Genomic DNA, 19,217 nt, shown 5'->3' with positions numbered 1-19,217 from the left:
TCATCACATAGAGACAGGAGAAGGAATTATTCACCAATCATTTAATTGCATTAATTAATACTAAAAAACGGAATTTTTGTTGTGGGAGGGATTAAAGAATTATTTTCCGATTCTTAGGTAAGAATATACGCAACGGTTTCATTTTGTTTTGTGCCTATTTCTTATAGGCTCTGACACTAGATTTTCATATTTGAAATCAGTAGAAAAGTTAAATTAGGCTGTTTTATTGCATTTGATGTTTTTCGTGACACAGGGAAAAGTATTTTGGAAACTTAATTTCTCTTATATTCAAAGAAAAAATAAATCATAATAAAGAAAACATCAGGAGAAGCATGGGAAAGAGATTATAGCAGAATATTTTAGAAACAAAATTTATGCCTAACATTATGGATTAATTGGAAAATTATATTAATAATGGTGCTTTTGTTAAAAAATTTAGTGGTAAATAATATCCTATTTGAGCATCCATCTCTAAATGATTGTTTGCTTTTAGACATGAATATTGATTTTATGTCTTTAGTGTTATTTTTTGTCTCTCTCACTTTCTATACCTCTTTCTCCCTCTTTTGATAGAGTTAACTCTATCATTCTTTATTTTAAATAGTTATGATGAGAGCTAAAAATATGTTTATCAATCTTCCTTTTCCTGATAAATTACTAAGATTTTGATTCTAATTTAGACCATTGTATTGGAATTTAGCGACCTAGTAGGATTAACTTAACTACAACGAAAGTTTACAACCACTACTTATCAATTTGTGTAACAGAAAAACTATCACAAAACTATATATAGTATTCTTATTCTCTCTGCGCAGGAAATTTATATAAATTCGGGTTGAAAAAAAAATCTCAGTTTTAATCGAAACAAAAAAAACTTTAGCGTACCAAATGTTTCTCTTATGAATTTCACGGATCCTTAGGTTAAAAAATAAATACCTGTATGTTATTAAGCCCCAGTTTTCCATAGCCCCTGCTCCGAAGTCTGGAATGGCAATCATATCTTGCTTTGGAAGAGGATAAGGGATTTGGAAAAACTCCTCAAAATACTCCAAAACTGTAGAAGTTATATTTGTAGCGTATCTGGTTTGCTCTTCAGCGCCAGGTCGTGACCAAACAGCCACCTCTGTCTCACCTACAATGAAACACAAAAATTAAAGTAGTTTTGTTTCTTCTAAAAGCCAACAAATAAATATGTTTTGATGATAAATTGGGGCTATTTAACATTTTTAAAACTGAAGGAACTCTGGGTTACTTGAAAGTAAATTGAAAAAACTAAAGCAGCATAGGTTTTATTTATGTGTTATTTTTAGTATTTTTTCAATGATTATTATTGTAAGATACTTGGTGAGAGATTTGTTGTTTTTATTTTTAATACATAATTCATTAAGCTTTTTTGTAGTTTTATTTATGTAAATAATTATTATTAATTTTTAGTTTGGTAAAATGTTTGTGTTAAGAAATATAAGTAACCTCTTCGTCACAAGCGCTTATTTTGGTCTGTAAGTAATTAATTTGTTACATTTTTTGCTTCTTATATGGGTAAACATGGAATTGAACTTGTTTAAATATTTTACAAACTAAGTTCGGAAATTTAACGTCACAAATGCACGCCTTTAAATAAATTGTCAGGGGCATTTTAGTTTCAGCAACATATCTTGCATGAAATGGTACAACTAAATTTTAAACCTGTCCAAACTGCTTAGGGAGAATAAATATCACCCGCATTAATTGAACAATAATTGCATGTACATTAGTAAATTCTTCCTGGAAAATGGCACAACGATCTCTTCTAAAATTTGACATGCTACCATATTCTAGTGTGAAGAACGATCTAGATAGGTCTCGACTTTGGAAAATATTTGTTTCCCACCCCAGCCTCTTTGATTTTTTCATAAGCTAGATGTTGGCTGAAATTAGGGACCCTTGAAGGTTGAAAGCTTCAAGGATAAGTAAAAAATGTATATTGACATAATCAGTTGATTAAGATCTGTTAAAGAAAGACATTCCATTTTGATAGCGGTGAAGCGTGTCTAAGATTCAAAGAGTGTGGGTAACTTATGAGGTAACTTAAGATACCCATACTCTTTGCTTGGATGCTCAATTGTTTTGTATCAGATGCTACGCACTGTGGCAAAAAATTTGTATTGATACTGTGTCAGGAACGGTTCTAGCCTCTCTTGGGCCTAGGGAAACTGTCGTATAGTGCCCTCCTTCCGTCTTCCATAAAAATTTTTGAAAAACTTTTAACAAAATTTGTATTTATTAAGAAAATTATTTTCAATTTATTAATTGTTTGATAATTCGTTTTTATTTTTTTATTTATTTTATCGATTAATTAATAATTACTGGATTATTTTCAGTTATTTACTGCGTCTTCTATTTTGTTTTGATAAAGCTAAAATTATAAAAAGACTGTGACCGTTATATTATCTATTTGAAATTTTGCACCCATAAAAATTTTGCGCCTGGGGCAATTCCTTTTCTGTGCCCCCCTAAAACTGCCCCTGTAGTTTGTAAGCCAGGGAAAAGCTATACTTGGTGATCACTATTTGCTTAAAGAGATCATTCCTGATAAGATATTTGTTCGTTTTCTGGTGTGAAATAGACGACTTTGGGAAGATTTGGATAGGGAATTAATTAATTTTGGAAAAACATTTTTTAGGCGGAGAGCATCACAAATTCCCAGGTGTCCAATGTCCTAAGCGATCTTAGCGAATAAAATAAAATGAAATTAAAGCTGTTTTGCAAATGATATTAAAAAAAACTGTTTTCTTTTCAACGAGTACCATTCGTTATAAAATGGTAGTAAACAGTTTTTGAACTGCTTACAAGCTAATTAAGCCTGAATAACAAATAAATAAATTCCAAGTTACACTTTTTGTAAGGAATAAAAAGAATATTAGACTTATAAAAAACTTTCCTGTACTACCCGTCTATTCTAGGATATTTTTTACCCAGTAAGTACTTGATCAGACGGCTATCTGGAATAACCATTTACCCGTCAATGTCAGAATACAGAAGCATATTTTAAGACTTTTTTCGGACAGTTTTTTTTTCTGTAGGCTATCTTTTTCTAATTGGGAAGTGCTCAATGTGATTAAATGTTGTTACTATTCAATGCATATGAAGGCTGAGCTTTTGTCACTGGGAAAAAAGCCTAAAGCAGCAGGACTGAATTTTCTTGGATACTTTCTGAAACATCATATAGAATTTTACGATCAAGAAATCGATAAAGAGTTTTATTATTCATAATGGTGTCGTCAGTAGTGTCAATCCACAAAAATTTAGGGAGAGGGGCAAATTTATTATTTTTTTCAAGTTTTTCAATGACAATACCAAAGAAAGACTTATTCAATAAAAATATCAGAAAAAGTTTTAATTTTCCCAAATTTAGACGGGACGAAAGACTCTAAGTGGGGATACAGGCCCACCTGTCCCTATTAATGGTTCTAAGTGTCAAGCCCAAAAATCACGATGCCCGAAGAAATTTTTACTAACTTAACATTAATAACGACTTTTAGGCCCTCCTCTATCATTCATAAGTTATTTTTGTGTGAACAAATTTAGTAACAAAACTGTTCATGGTAAAAAACCGCAAACAAATTAAATAATTATTAAGCGGAATTCTAAGAATCTAAGAATCTGAACAATATAATCATTAAAAGTATTGTCTCATTTTGTGCCAATTCCAAATGTGTGACCTCTACTAAGTTCCAGGTTTTATTTCAAAATTAGATAGTGCTAAACATGGTAAAAAGAATAATACACACAAAAAAGTAGGTATACTCTTGATGAAAGTTAAAGTCTTAAATTTTGAATATTTGTTTACTAAATTAGCATAAAATTCTAGTCCTCTGTCCCCCAAAAAAAAACATAATTCTAAAAATTTCTTGAGAAAGACGGTTATGTATGTGTACCTAATTATTTGTATTTTGTTGTTCTTTATTTATCTATTTTTTTGTACCATAGGTGAGTATATTACTAAACCAGAGGTCTTAAAAAATTAGACAAGGATTTTCTCAGTTCAGGTTTTGGTTTATTATCTTTTTTATTTTTATTCTAACCTCTCTCCTTATTTCCACTTTTTTTGGTAAGGGTAAGAGTGCATGGACATCATTAGGATTGCTGGTGAATTTATATCCTCTTTTTGAGGCTAGGAGTTGTAGATACGGAATTGTCGAGCATAGATTAGAAGTAATTAAAATAGCCGAAATGCTTATATGAGGTACATCAGTAAGAAAATTTGGTGTTCAGCTTCTTATATTTAGAACTAAACCACCTATAATTGGTTTAGTCGAGGTGGGCGCTGCCTACAGTGCGCTGGAATATTCCATTAGATAATATATATACATGTTTATTCAGAATTCAAAAATCTTCGATTTTAATTTAAGACACCCTTATTTCACCTCAACGATGACTGTAGCACTTTCATTATAATACTAGGCAATATATGCACCTTTATTAGGCAAATTGGTATAAATATAGATCTAGTTACAACTATAATATTTTTATATACGTATAATACTGGTTATATTTTGTTTTACCTGCATTTGGAGCTGGATTTTTAACAAAATCAGATATGACAAAAGCCACTAAGTAGGTTGACATAGGGACAGATTCTTCATAAATATCCCATTCATAATCTGGCATATTTTCGCTGAAAAAAAAGAAGATAGAAAACTGATATTTTTGAAATTTATTATACGAGCTATCTGTCTTAACTTTAAATAAACACATCAACTGTTCCATGTTCTAGTTTATTTGTCCACCCACACTATAATCATCAGCCTGTCATGCAGCCTCACTCGCTAATTGAAAGTTCATATATCTATCTGGAGTGACGCAAAATTAGTAACCAAATTAGACATTTATAAAGTAGGTGCGAACAATTTTATTAAGATACTCATTACCAAACTAAAAGGTTTCAGCCTTAGGTGGCATTTGGGATTTCTTCAGCAAAGCCATCTACAATCTAAACAGTCATCAGAGGCAACGCTATGGCGTTGCCTATAGAAAACGAATCACAATACTTCAATATATTCTTTTCCGAGGTACTTCCTATGGAAGGTGCTGGTGGATTGTATAATCTTTGTAGGGGGCTGTTTCATTGGAAATAAAAGTTTTACTGCCCTTTTAAAGAGTCAAAGGTAGTTGGAGGGCCACCAGCCCCCCTCCCACGCTATTTTTCGCCAAATGCATCCAGTCAAAATTTTGAACTAGCCATTTTAGTTAGAATAGTCCAAAGATGAAACAACTCTGCCTCAAGGGTTGACACCCCCCCACAACCCCTGGGCAAGGGCTGTAAGTGATGCAAGCTACCCGGTATTAACATATTAGGTTGTTTCTTGGGAAAACCAGCAGGTTTGATCCTGGGTCTCCAAAAACGATTAGGTTATTAAGTAGGAACCATAAGGAAATGTTGAGAGAGAGAGAGAGAGAGAGAGAGACAGAGAGAGAGAGAGAAGTTTATTAATATTAAATAGAAGATAATACAAAATATAATTCAAAATCGAATTACAATGCACATAATTCCCCTCGAAAGGCTCCATGGCCAGGGATACAAGGGGGATAAGAAAAAAATTATTATACAAGCAATAAATTCAATATAGGCAATCACATATAGTAGTTCACAGGCAATATATTTATGGGACATCAAACGCAATCAAAACACACTACGTGCTTGCTTTTTGTCAAAAGGGATTATCAACAATATCTACAGAATGGCTGAGAGTATTAAGTACTTTCAAAGTCCGTTGATGGGATATTGGAAAGGGATTGGGGGGTGACCAACCCCCTCTACTTGCCCTTTTTAAGTGCCCCTATTCTCAGCAGTGATCGAAATTTTGAAGTTGTAAATTTGTCAGAGCTAGTCAAAAGGTTTATTAGCAATACCTGCAAGAATGCAATGCCCCTCACAGCTATGGGGCAAGAATTGCAAATTATGCAATTTGCCCATTGTTTACATGTAGGATTAATCGGTAAGAACAGTGAAAACGTTTGATTCTGGGAGTATCCGAATAGGCTAAGGGTATTTGTGAAATCTTGGAGAATTTTGAGAAGTATTTTAAGGTAAATCAAAAGGCATTGTGTGCATCAAGTCAATCAGAAAGGATGATCTGCAATATCTTAGGAACGACTGAAGGTACTAAGTTGAAACTTTCAGGACAGTTTGAAGGGAACTTTGAAAAGCTGTTGGAGGGTTGCCCTTCTCCAATTCCTTTTTTAGCTGCCCCCTCCAAAATTATTGTTTAAAATAGTCTAGAGGTCAAATAATTATGCAATTGGTGACAATATATTCTCCCCCTTTAGATTTCGAGAGACATGCCCAATACAGTCAAAATACGTCCTTCGTATGCTGGTCGTCAAAAGGGCGTATCAGGAGATTCTAAGGAATAGTAGATGGTATTAAATTGACACTTTCAGGACATGTTTGGGTAGGGGGAGGGGCTTATTTAAGAGTAGTTGGAGGGCTGCCAGCTCCTCCCATGCCCTCTGCTCAACCCCCAAAAACATTCGACATAAAGTATATACACCCATCTTGTTCAAAACAGCCTAAAGGTCAAATAACTAAGGGATGTATATTGTTGGGTAGCGTGGAGGAGATTTATTTACGAAAAGTAGATATTACGTACAGCATGAGAAATTATTAAAACAATTTTTTACTAAGAATCAACTTATCAGACGGAGTTGAATCGTGGACAACCCGTTTCAGCTTGGGTTTGTTTCGATGGAAAGTGGCGCTGTGATGCCGAGAATAATCACTACGGATTATGCTAGTGCATACCTACCACTTTGTTTTTCCTTGACTGGTCCTTAAACTTGATATATTCATTCTCTTTAGTTCATTAGTTTTTTCACACTTGAAATTTTTCCTCAAGCTGACCCTTAACAGTACACTAGTCAACAGATTCTCAATTAACTGATACTAAATGAGTAGCTTGCGACCAATAGTTTCTTACCTGAGTCGTAAGTCTCTCTAAAGTGTGCCTCTGTGTCAGGCACAGAGGGCTTTGACAATTAGCCTCCAATCTTTCTGGCTGGCTACCCGATCCTGGTGCGAATTGGTGAGTACTGACAAGGTCTCTCCAAATGAACCTTAGGATTATGCTAAGACAATCATTCTCAGAGTTGGTAAGGTACATCTCCTGTTCTGAAAGCAACTTTAAAAATCTCATAGATTCGAATCTTCAGCTCAGACTTCAGCTCTGGGAAAGCTGAAGTCTCAGTCTCCACGAGCTTACAGTGAATTTCCAGACTGGCAGAATTCTCCAAAATACTTCAGTTAATAAGGCTACTGTGACGTATAGTTCTTTTCAAAGAACTCCACTGGAAGTTACTGTGCCTCCTAAGTACTTGAAGTGTGTCCCATGTTATATATCTCCCCGTCAAAGTAGGACTTTCTATGCGTCAACTGATAATTGACTTGGCTTAAATCTTCGAGGCGTGGATGTGTAATCCTAACTCTGCAGCATTATTCGGGGCCTTGTTTAGGAAAACCCAAAGCTTATGTTTATGCTCCTCTATAAGACCAACATCGTTAGCAAAGTTGACTCCCATTAGAAGATTCCCCTCAGTCCATATTTTAAGTCCATTTATCTGTCAAAAAGATATAACTATACCAAGGATAAAGAAAAATTTTAAGGCATGTTGCCTGGCTACAGTCATCAATATTAAGTAGCGCATTATGTCTTCAGGGTTTTTAAAATAGTATTCTGTCTCTTCAGTGCTAGGCTTATTCCCCTACCCCCAGAAAATCACCCCTCCACAGAAAGTTCACCCGCAGAAATTTTACCCCATAGAAAATTCCCCTCGTGGAAAAATTACCAAATCGATAATTCCCCCATAACATGTAGAATTGAGAAGCTTCAAAGAAAGTAGGACAAATGAAAATAATTTATAAATGAGAAATGTTTGGAGCATTCTACCTAAATTGCAAAATATAGGCAGAATATGTGGTTTAGAAAAGGGGTCGATAACCAATGGCCAATGCCAGGATCTTGGTCAATATTATTTGACCATTATACCTAAGAGGGTTTGACTTTAGTTTCGTGTGATTTGCTATGAGAACCCCCCAGTCTTTGTAAATATCAACTGATCCTTACCCGGTTTTCTTAAGACTTGAAGGTTTCTTCGGCCGTAACTATGTGGGGTTTGTGAATTATCTCATAGACTTCTTCAATGCATTTTGTGAGGTCATCAAGGACTTCGAGTGTATTGGATAGTTTAAACGTAACAGAGATAAAAAAAGAACTTTGTCACTGGCTTTATCTATGCCAAAGTCTCTGAATGTGTGCCTTTTGTTTCCAAACATCTGATTTGAGTTTCAATTTTAGCCTGGTTGTGACTAGTTCTTGACATGGACCAATGTCAGTGCTTCTGAATTTTTGGGCGTTTTTTTAGCCTCGTTTGCCATCTCCAGCGAATTTGAAAATGATAAAATTGATTGTTGGTGGTACAACTTGGAGATGTCCAAGCGTGCTGATGGATGCTTTCATGCAGAAAGAGCTTGCCATCGATAAGCAAATCCCTCCCCATGACCGAACTGACACTTCAGGTATCGTTAATGTTTTGTATTGTATCCATGTATCCATGGTTTCACATCCTTTCAGGGCAATAAGATCTGTCTTGTTAATATCTATATTAATTTATCTTCCAAACTAGGTCCTATTGTGGAGGATAATCGGGTCAGCTGCTTATTAAAGGTTTTGGTAGCAACTCCTACCGAATGATAAAGTTTATATAGCGTCACAAGTTCACTCTAGCTGTCAAAACCGGCATAATTATTGAATGAGATAAAGATATTTGTAGATGTTCTGTCAGTAATTGATATTTCTGATTAGCCTTTACCCAATTTAGAGAAAGAGTCAGTAAAGTTGCTACATTTACCGAGTGAGAACGAACTTCTTGACAGATCAAGATTTCAGTAGAAGTGATCTTTATTATATATCTTGTCAGCTTATTCTCATGTATGTAATTAAATAGTAACCTAGTAAAACCGCTAAGTTTAGTGCTTCAATTTTACTGGCTCAATTATTGTTACTGACTCACTAGGGGGAATCCTCCCTACTCTATACATGATGCCACTTGTAGTAGCATTATATTTATAAATAGTAAGACTTCTCGACATAACACATTTGTGACAATTCATTTAATTTTGCCGTTTTACAAGTCTATTATTTTGTGTCTCTTTTTTTTTAAATTGATTACTTTCAGATATATAGAAAATCAACTGACTACACCAAAATTTTAAATGTTATTTTAACAAAATAACATAATATCCTTTTTCCCGAGGGGTCTTAAGTTTGAAAATACAACCCTAATTTGTTTCAGTTCATACGCCTTTCTTAACTTATTTTATGTCTGTGCTCTAATTAGGGCTAGTGTTTTATGCGAGCTAATTTCTGCCCCTCAACTTCAAAGCCTAAGCTTTGATTTTCACTGAAAAGGCTTAGTTGCTTTGAATCTATTCTAAAAATAAATCAGTAATAATATACAATGTATTTTTGCTCAACTAAAAATTTTCAAAAGTTCGATTAACCAATTCGAGGAGCCTTGAAAGATAAAAGCTCACTTCTTCATTTACTCAAATATTTGATAATTTTTATCATTCAAGAGGGGTATTCCTAAATGAATTTTATCAGGCACAAATAAAAAGAAAGAGAAATTCAAAAATACGTACATTTCAAAGACTAACTACCTCTGTGGCCTAATCAAGATAATGACAAGCATATTTTCCATCTTACGCTTAACGATTGCATCGGATATATTCGCACGTCAGGGGTAGTTTTCAATAACTGATTGCTAGTTTGAGTGAAGAGACATCTCTCTACTAATCATCCCTTTCAGAACAGCTTAGCAAACGGTTTTGGCAATTCTCTCAGAAATATGAGAGGAGCAGAAACAATCTTTATTAAAATCAGCGACATCCTCCTTCAGAAAAATAACAATTAGCACCCAGAGTCACTCAAACTGCTAACTGGTTTGTTACTAATTACGAAAGCGTATCAATATAGTAAGATGCACAATAATATTCATGATTTTAACCCGTCTAACTTGACCTATACTTAAATTTCAAGTTTAATCATTCCAGTCTTAAGCATTAATTTTGTTTCTTTGAAAGGTAACTCAATTATTGACGAACAATATTATTACACTTACTGAGGAACTGTGCGATTTATTGGCATATTTGAGATGGAGGTCATATCCTTTTTCCTTCCCAAGGTGATGGCAAATCTCGCTTTGAAGTTTGGCTCGTCGAAACAGGGAAATGCCCTTCTTGCATCGGTGGGCTGGAATTGAGTAGTAGCGATATATCTGAAAGAGAAAGTAATTTTAGTTATTGCATAAATAAGTTCAGCGTTAGCAGGCCCCATCAAATGATAAAAAAAAACATGATTTCAGTCTTGAATGTTATTTACTTAAACCTCTTGATGTGTTACTTTCAATAAACCGGACTAACCACGTTAATATTTGAATTTTATTTTTAAATTATGACTTGCTAATTAAATATCATTATGTAGTGTCCCTGAGAGTGAGTCCTTATTCCTAGTTTACTTCAAAAGATCAAGCAAATTGCAGTCCTGAATAAATAAAAAAAAAATCAGATTACTGTTTAGTCCTGAGCCGCTCATCACTCGCAGAGCAAAAATACATATAAAGAACAGAAGCAAAAAGTCTTGTGCTCCACACTAAACATTTTGAAACAGATTAACCTAAGCCACTCTTTTTGATTCCGCCATCACGCACGCTCAATAACAAGTTTTTAGTGCATCGTGATAAATTTATGGGACATATTATTAGTTTGACGGTTTTGGAGCCTTCCCGAACTAGCACACTTTAATGTTGTATCAGTTTTGGAGAAACTTTCTGCTACTATCCGTTATATATATTCCTGCTGTGATCACTCGTGACAAACTGAACGCTTTTACAGAGAGGAAAAAATTAATATAGCAAACAAACAACAACTACAATCTAACGGCCATCCCCAGAAGTAAAAACTTGTCTGAGGGGGTGGTAAAATCAATAGCCCGCATCACATATCTTACGAACAACTTTATAAATGTGCTATTTAATTCACATCCCGAAAGGCCATTCAGTTTCCCCGGAGTTTCCTTAAAGTTGATGTCTTTGGATTTGGTTGTATATTTGAATGAGTTGGTGGAATCATATGCCACTCCCCTGCCTAGCTTGTGATTTTTGGGATTGTTAAGGTGAGTGACTGGATTGTGTGAGTGTGCGTTTTTGTGTGTTTGTGTATGTATGTATGTGTGTGTGTATGTATGTATGTATGTATGTATGTATGTATGTATGTATGTATGTATGTATGTATGTATGTATGTATGTATGTATGTATGTATGTATGTATGTATGTATGTATGTATGTATGTATGTATGTATGTATGTATGTATGTATGTATGTATGTATGTATGTATGTATGTATGTATGTATGTATGTATGTATGTATGTATGTATGTATGTATGTATGTATGTATGTATGTGTATGTGTATGTGTGTGTGTATGTATGTATGTATGTATGTATGTATGTATGTATGTATGTATGCATGTATGTATGTATGCATGTATGTATGTGTATGTGTATGTGTGTATGTGTATGTGTGTATGTGTGTATGTGTGTGTGTGTGTGTGTGTGTGTGTGTGTGTGTGTGTGTGTGTGTGTGTGTGTGTGTATGTGTATGTGTATGTGTGTATGTGTGTGTGTGTTAAGTCTCCTAAAGTTGTGAATGTAATATCTTATCTCCTGTTTTTTTTCCTGACCATAGAGCCTTACGAGGGAGAATATGCTGAAGTCTTTTAGTTTTAAATGTATTGATGAGTAAATAAACACTGAACTCTGAACTAAATTGCATTTCTTTAGTTGCGTGTGTGTGTGTGTGTGTGTGTGTGTGTGTGTGTGTGTGTGTGTGTGTGTGTGTGTGTGTGTGTGTGTGTGTGTGTGTGTGTGTGTGTGTGTGTGTGTGTATGTGTATGTGTATGTGTGTATGTGTGTGTGTGTCAAGTCTCCTAAAGTTGTGAATGTAATATGCTTATCTCCTGTTTTTTTCCTGACAATAGAGCCTTAAGAGGGAGAATATGCTAGTTGTAAATGTATTGATGAGTAAATAAACACTGAACTCTGAACTAAATTGTATTTCTTTAGTTGCGCTCTTTAACGAAGATATACCCATAACATTTTTTAGATATATTCTTCAAGATGTTTTCAAATCCTTATCCCCGCTATGAAAAGCAGAAAAAGTCAACGGGGTTGAAACAAACGAAGGAGTATTAATCTCTGTAGAAGATCGAGTATCATAATCGCCAACGGAGGATCTCAAATTTGCTAAAGTATCAATATATAAAATATCTGTTTCAAAATATAGCCTAAAAATCAACAAAAGTGGGAAACACTCTCGCAGGCCAAAGGCTGGCAATATCCATACCGACTAAAGGCCAAGCACCAATGGAATAGTGTTGTTTTGTAGAATCATTAAATTCGTACAATGGAGAAAAACGTTCCTGGGGGCATTGCCCCCAGGAACTTCTGCCTATGCCCCCTGGATTTTCTGGATTCTATGCCCCCTGGATCTGTATCATCATAGAAAAATGGCCGTTTTTGTGCTTTCATCGAAGAAAAAAAAACAAAAAAATCAAAGTAAAAAACAAAAAAACTGTCCAACCTAGATCTTGAAAATACATTTTTGCCCCCCCCCCACTATCCACTGGTTTCCCTGGATTGTAACCACTTTATATTTGAAGTTTTTTCTAGAATTTGACCATCCTTATCAAAAGCAGGGTTGCACGATGCATTGCGTAACTACCCTTTTTAGCACTTTCTTCCATATGGAGGCTATGCATAGAGAAAGTAACGCCTTTACAGTGTTTTTTTTTTAATATTGATGGTAACAAGATATTTTTGAAGACAATACCTAACTGACCCCTTGATCTACAAGGTGATGTTCATATCTGACAATAGCTCCCAAAAAGCCGTCTGAGAGTTTCGCCAAGTGCGCTCTGAGAATTATACTGCCAGAAAATGTCATTTATCTTACTTGTCAAAGCATTTAGTTTTTAAGTTCTTGAAATGCATTTAAGATAATTGCATAAAAACAGGAATTGAAATCTTTATTTAAATACTATTACGATTCTGGCAAACCTAATTGAGATTTTACGCACACAAAAGTGACACGAAAACTACAAAAATATTTCCAGCCAACATATTAAAATTTTTTGGAAATATCCTTCGGACAAAACTTAGAGGGAAAACATTATACCAAACATGATACGGTGAATCATCAATATCACAAATGTTAAGTTCGCTCCAACTACATAATGTGTTTTTACTTACAGCGACTGTGTTGTGTCTAAAAACTCTATATCATAACTAACCTTCGGTTTCCGTTTACATCAAAATAAGAAGATCTGTAAAAACCTCCAAGTATATCATTGAGCTTGGCCAAATATGACATGGAAAGACTGAGCTGCATTCCTGCTTTTAATTCACCGCTAAGGTGTATGGTGAAAAATTGCGTTATCTGGTCAAAGGAAGTGTGGTGAACCATCATGCCTTCCAATCCCTCTCCAGATACCTGAAACAGTTTCAATAACTTTAAACACAACAAAGTGAACTCTCGTCTATAAGACATTAATCTATATCTTTTAAAATCCTATTTCTATAATGACATCAAAAAAAATTATCTGTTAATTTTTTTGTTGCTTACAATATTTGATTTTTATTATTTTTGGTTATTCATCCTCATTTTATTGAGGCAAAACTACAGCGAAACATAATTTTAACAATGCAAAAGTTTAGCCAGTCTTAGCATATGACTACTGATTATCACTATTTACTGTTAATGGGTCATCAATAACAAATAATATTGTATCCTCGACTATTTGTTTCTTTTTTGGAATATCAATTCTAAAACTGTACTCAGGGAAGATTATAATTCGCGAGTCTTCCACGGTAATTGGATTTATCGTCTTCTACAGCTTAAATGTTTATATTTTGTAATTTAAAATTTTGTTTTTTACAGTTGGTGGTAAAAAAGGGTAAGAAAGGAATGAAATGTGCTAATTGTAACCGAAACTCTAAGATAAAAGAGTCTTGACAACAATATACACATCAAAACAATCTGCTTCTTATGTTGAACCCGAATACTTATAACTCACCAAGTTTAAAGTTACTCACAAACAGTTCCTGGTAACGAACTGTAGTAAGGAGCAACAGGGCTCAATAGTAACTGAAACTATAAAAAACTAAATTTTGATACTAATAGTTACACCAGAAGAATCAAATTTTAATGCTGATTTTAAATATGTAAGTTTCATCAAGTTTAGTCTTGCCCATCAAAAGATACGAGCCTGAGAAAATTTGCCTCATTTTAGAAAATAGAGGGGAAACACCCCTTAAAGTCATAGAATCATAACGAAAATCACACCACCAGATTCAGCGTATCCGACAACCCTACCGCAGAAGTTTCAAGCTCCAATCTTAAGAAATGTAGAATTCCGTATTTTTTGCCAAAGGACTGATCACGGATGCGTGTTTTTTTTTCTTAGGGGTGATCGTATGAACCCAGTGGTCCTAGAATGTCACAAGAGGGCTCATTCTAACGAAAAATAAAAGTTCTAGTGCCCTTTTTAATTGACCAAAAAATTGGAGGGCACCTAGGCCCCCTCCCACGCAATTTTTTTCCAAAGTCACCGGATCAAAATTTTGAGATAACCATTTTGTTCAACGAAAAACCTAATAACTATGTCTTTGGGGACGACTCAATCCACCACAGTCCCCGAGGGAGGGGCTACAAGTTACAAACTTTGACCATTGTTCACATATAGTAATGGCTATTGCGACGGGTACAGCCGTTTTTAGGGGGACTGTTTCGCGTTGGGTGGGGCGGATCGGGGGAGGGGTTTACGTGGGAGGGTCTTTCCATGGATGAATTCATCATGACGGAAGAAAATTTCCATCAAGGGGGCGCAGGATTTTCTAGCATTATTAAAAAATATGAGAAAATAAATAAAAAAAAATGTTTTTTTTCAACTGGAAGTAAGGAGCAGCGTTAAAAATTAAAACGAACAGAAAATATTATGTATATAAGGGGGTTCGTCTCCTCCACAGTACCTTGCTCTTTACGCTAAATTAATTATAGCAATTTCAACTATTTGTTCTTCGGCCTTTGTGATTCAGCAGGGGTCGTTCTTAAACAGTAGGGACGAAATTTAGGATTTAGTATAAAAAAACGAGGTATTTATGAGGGGACGAACCCCCTCATACACGTAATAAAAATATACAAATATAGAAGTTCGTTACGTTAGTTAATTCGTATGTTATGTATATTTATTACTAATAAAAACCTTCGTAGAAAAAAAAGTTCCAGCTGTATTTTTAAGTAACCGAAAAATTGAAGGGCAGCTGAGCCTCCTCCCCCCGCTCCGTTTTTCTCAAAATCGTTTGATTAAAACTATGAGAAAGCGCCATTTAGACAAAAAAAATTAATGTACAAATTTTGTTTTAAATATTCATGTTTGTGAGCCAAAATCAAAACATCTATTAATTCAAAAACGTTCAGAAATTAAATTAAATTTTTTTTTTTAACTGCAAGTAAGGAGTAACATTAAAATTTAAAACGAACAGAAATTATTCCGTATATAAAAGGATTTGTCCCCTCCTCAACGCCTCGCTCTTTATGGTAAATTTTTTTTTATAGTTTTACAAGGTAGAGTTGTGACAGAGTCAAACTTTAGCGTAAACTAAACGTGACTTGTTTAGAGTCAAACGAGCGGGGCGTTGAGGAGGGGTCAACACGGAATAATTTCTATTCGTTTTAAGTTTTAATATCGTTCCTTACTTGCAGTTAAAAAAAAACTTTTTTTAAAATTTAATCAGGAATTAAGAACCTGAGGAAATTTGCCATATTTTCAAAAAAGGAAACATCACCTCTATGGAGACAAGTAAATATGATGGTAATAAACCACCAAGCTCCGTCAATGTTTGAAATTTCCATCTTCAAAAATGTAGAATTATGCATTTTTTTTTTTTTTTTTGAAGGAAGATCACGAATATGAGCTTATTTTTGTGTTCTTCTCATGAGTTATCGTATCGAACCAATGTTACTTGAAAATTTGAAAAGATAACTTATCTCTAAGAAAATCAAAGCTTCTATTTCTCTTTTTAAGTAGCTAAAGAGATAATGCCACTTCAATATGGTATTTTCAGCCATTTCGTTGCATCAAACAAAATTTGTTCCTATGGAGTCACGAACAGGGTTGGCTGCTGCCAATATCTCAAAAGAGTGCAACTCAAGGCCAAAAAAGAGATATTGTTCCTCAGAAAGAGTGCAAGTTAAAAATTTGCGCAACCACTTACACATTTCTGATCACTCTCGCGCCATTTACAAATATTTATAGGTTATCCTGCGATCACTAAAAATACTGACCTTTAATTTTTAAAATGTATTAAAAATGAAGTCAGGAGGGCAACCTAGATTAATAAACCACAAAATAATAAGTTAGATATCAATTCTCGTTCTTTTTATAGCTAAAACGTAGCATTCTGCGAGACACTTGTATGTGTTAATTTTGATCATTTGGACCTTTGACTGAACTGTAGATGACTTCATAAAATTTTAGATATTTTTTTTGTCTCCAATTTGTTCAAATGTTTTGAAACAGATATTAGAAGTCCAAGCAACTAGTCGTGGACTATACCTGACTTCACTACAGCCAAGTCAATTACCGTGCCGAAGCAGCCAAAAAATTGGTTAACACATTCTTAGTCACATAATATAATTCTTCTTGTTCCTCTACTGGATTCTCGTTCTTTTAATTAATGGGTCCCCTACAAAATATTTTCTTGGTCTCCTGGCTGGTGAGATAAGATTTTTATTTTTAAAAGTGGCTATTACATTGAGAGTAGACTTTGAAAATGTTTGTTTTGGTTGTTGCTGCTCCATCATCTTACTGCAGACTCATTAACCATTTCCAAGAAAAATAGTGGTGGTAAACAGCTCTTTACTTCTTTTATTAAATTTTAATTTCCACCTTCCACAATTCCGTTTGTTATTTTGACTTAAATTTATTTCTTCTTAAATGGATGAAAATACTGAAAAAACGACTGTTAGACTGGAAAAGGAACAAGCAAAGACAACAGGGATAAAGTAAAACAGCCAGTAATTGCACCTTTGGCACTCAAATAACTTTTTCTCTAATCTTTTCCTAAAAGAGTGCAAAAAAAGTGATTTTAGCTAGAAACTTCCAAAAAGAGTGCAATTTCCATCCGTCAATGGAAAGAGCGCAATGTGGTAAAAAATAATGCAAAACTGCGAAAATATAAAAGTTGGCAACCGTGGTCACTAATTCCATATAAAATGAACGGTTAATAGAAACACTTCTTTCAAAGCTTCATTTAAGACAGTTGAGTCACTCGATCTTTCGTAAAATTATATAGATTAACTAGCTGTTGGGGTGGCGCTTCGCGCCACCCCAACACCTAGTTGTAGTTGTGTCCCTATGTCCCAACGCCAACGCCATTGTAGTTGTGTCCCTATGTCCCACCTGTGAATATAGATATATATATATATATATATATATATATATATATATATATATATATATATATATATATATATATATATATATATATATATATATATATATATATATATATATATATATATATATATATATATATATATATATATATATATATATATATATATATATATATATATATATATATATATATATATATATATATATATATATATGTTTTTAACTACGTAAAACTTGCGAATATACAACATTCTTTGCTGTCCCATTGTCTGTGCATATAAATAGATTGTCAGGTTTACCGACTCTTGAACATGCAACATATAATGGTCCATGGGAAAACAATCCGTATTCAGATCTATACCTCATGATTCTAATGATTGCCCTTGAGCTTTGTTGATGGTGATTGCTAATCGACCATTCCCTGAGTCGCCATCGTCATTTATATATCCCCCTGTGCACCCCGGCGTCCCCTTTGTAGTTATGTCCCTGTGTCCCGGTCGTCATTTATATTCCCTGTGTCCCGGTCGTCATTTGTGTCCCGGTGTTCCAGTCTGTGATTTCTCTTTGAGTGTCCCGGGCGTCATTTATATTCCTTGTGTCCCGGTCGTCATTTATATCCCCCTGTGCCCACCAGCGTCCCCATTGTAGTTGTGTCCCTGTGTCCCGGTCGTCATTTATATTCCCTGTGTCCCGGTCGTCATTTGTATCCCGGTGTCCCGGTCTGTATATACATTCGTTTTTTAGTTTTGTTTTTCTCCTTTATTTTTTTCCTTTTTTCTTTTTTTTCTTTTTTAGTTTATTTAGATTTTTAGATTTTTTCGTTTTTTTATTAGTTTTTAGTTTTTTTGTAGTTTTTACCATTTTTTTAGTTTTTTTAGTTTTTTTTTTTTACTTATGTCCTGGTCGTCATTTATACTCCCTGTGTCCCGGTCGTCATTTGTGTCTCGGTGCTTTGTTGATTGCTAATTTATATTATATTTATATTTATATTTTTTATATTTATTAATATTTTTTTAGTTTTCTTTTTCTCTTATTTTTCAGTTTTTTCCTTTTTTTTAGTTTTTTCTTTTTTAGTTTTTAGTTTTTTTTTTGTTTTTTACCTTTTTTTAGTTTTTTTAGTTTTTTTAGTTTTTTAGCTTTTTTAGTTTTTTTATTAGTTTTTAGTTTTTTTTTAGTTTTTGCCTTTTTTAGTTTTTTCAGTTTTTTTTAGTTTTTAGTTTTTTACCTTTTTTTTAGTTTTTTTTAGTTTTTTAGCTTTTTTAGTTTTTTTTCTTTTTAGTTTTTTTTGTAGTTTTTACCTTTTTTAGTTTTTTTTCTTCTTTTGTATTAGTGTGAAATAATTCAGACGTCATATGCGGACAAACACGACGTCACTCGACAGACAGACAGACAGACATAACCCACAAACAACTTATTTTTATATATATTTATTCATATTTTTTTAGTTTTCTTTTTCTCTTTTATTTTTCAGTTTTTTCCTTTTTTTTAGTTTTTTTCTTTTTTAGTTTTTAGTTTTTTTTAGTTTTTTACCTTTTTTTAGTTTTTTTTAGTTTTTTTAGTTTTTTAGCTTTTTTAGTTTTTTTATTAGTTTTTATTTTTTTTGTAGTTTTTGCCTTTTTTTATTTTTTTCAGTTTTTTTTTAGTTATTAGATTTTTACCTTTTTT

The 19,217-nt window shown here is 33.7% G+C and overlaps 1 protein-coding gene and 1 long non-coding RNA gene across 5 annotated transcripts in view; one reads left to right on the top strand and one right to left on the bottom strand.

The window, feature by feature from the left end:
- Positions 1–19,217, bottom strand: part of LOC136031145 (aminopeptidase N-like) — a 102,649-nt gene that overhangs the window by 51,563 nt on the left and 31,869 nt on the right. For all 4 annotated transcript variants that reach the window (XM_065710466.1, XM_065710467.1, XM_065710464.1 and 1 more), the window contains exons 4-7: positions 13,386–13,585; positions 10,159–10,314; positions 4,545–4,657; positions 937–1,132 (exon numbers count right to left, since the gene is read on the bottom strand). In XM_065710466.1, the coding sequence (XP_065566538.1) occupies positions 937–1,132; positions 4,545–4,657; positions 10,159–10,314; positions 13,386–13,585 (665 nt within the window). The remainder of the gene's footprint in view (positions 1–936; positions 1,133–4,544; positions 4,658–10,158; positions 10,315–13,385; positions 13,586–19,217) is intronic.
- The window catches only part of LOC136031147 (uncharacterized), a 113,637-nt gene continuing 102,837 nt past the window's right edge, over positions 8,418–19,217 (top strand). The window contains exon 1 of the long non-coding RNA XR_010618436.1: positions 8,418–8,554. This is a non-coding gene — a long non-coding RNA (uncharacterized LOC136031147). The remainder of the gene's footprint in view (positions 8,555–19,217) is intronic.

Source organism: Artemia franciscana, chromosome 9 (genome assembly GCF_032884065.1).
Source record: "Artemia franciscana chromosome 9, ASM3288406v1, whole genome shotgun sequence".
NCBI lineage: Eukaryota > Metazoa > Arthropoda > Branchiopoda > Anostraca > Artemiidae > Artemia > Artemia franciscana.
Note: the sequence above shows the minus strand (reverse complement) of the source record. Positions and strands in the feature narration are given on the sequence as shown.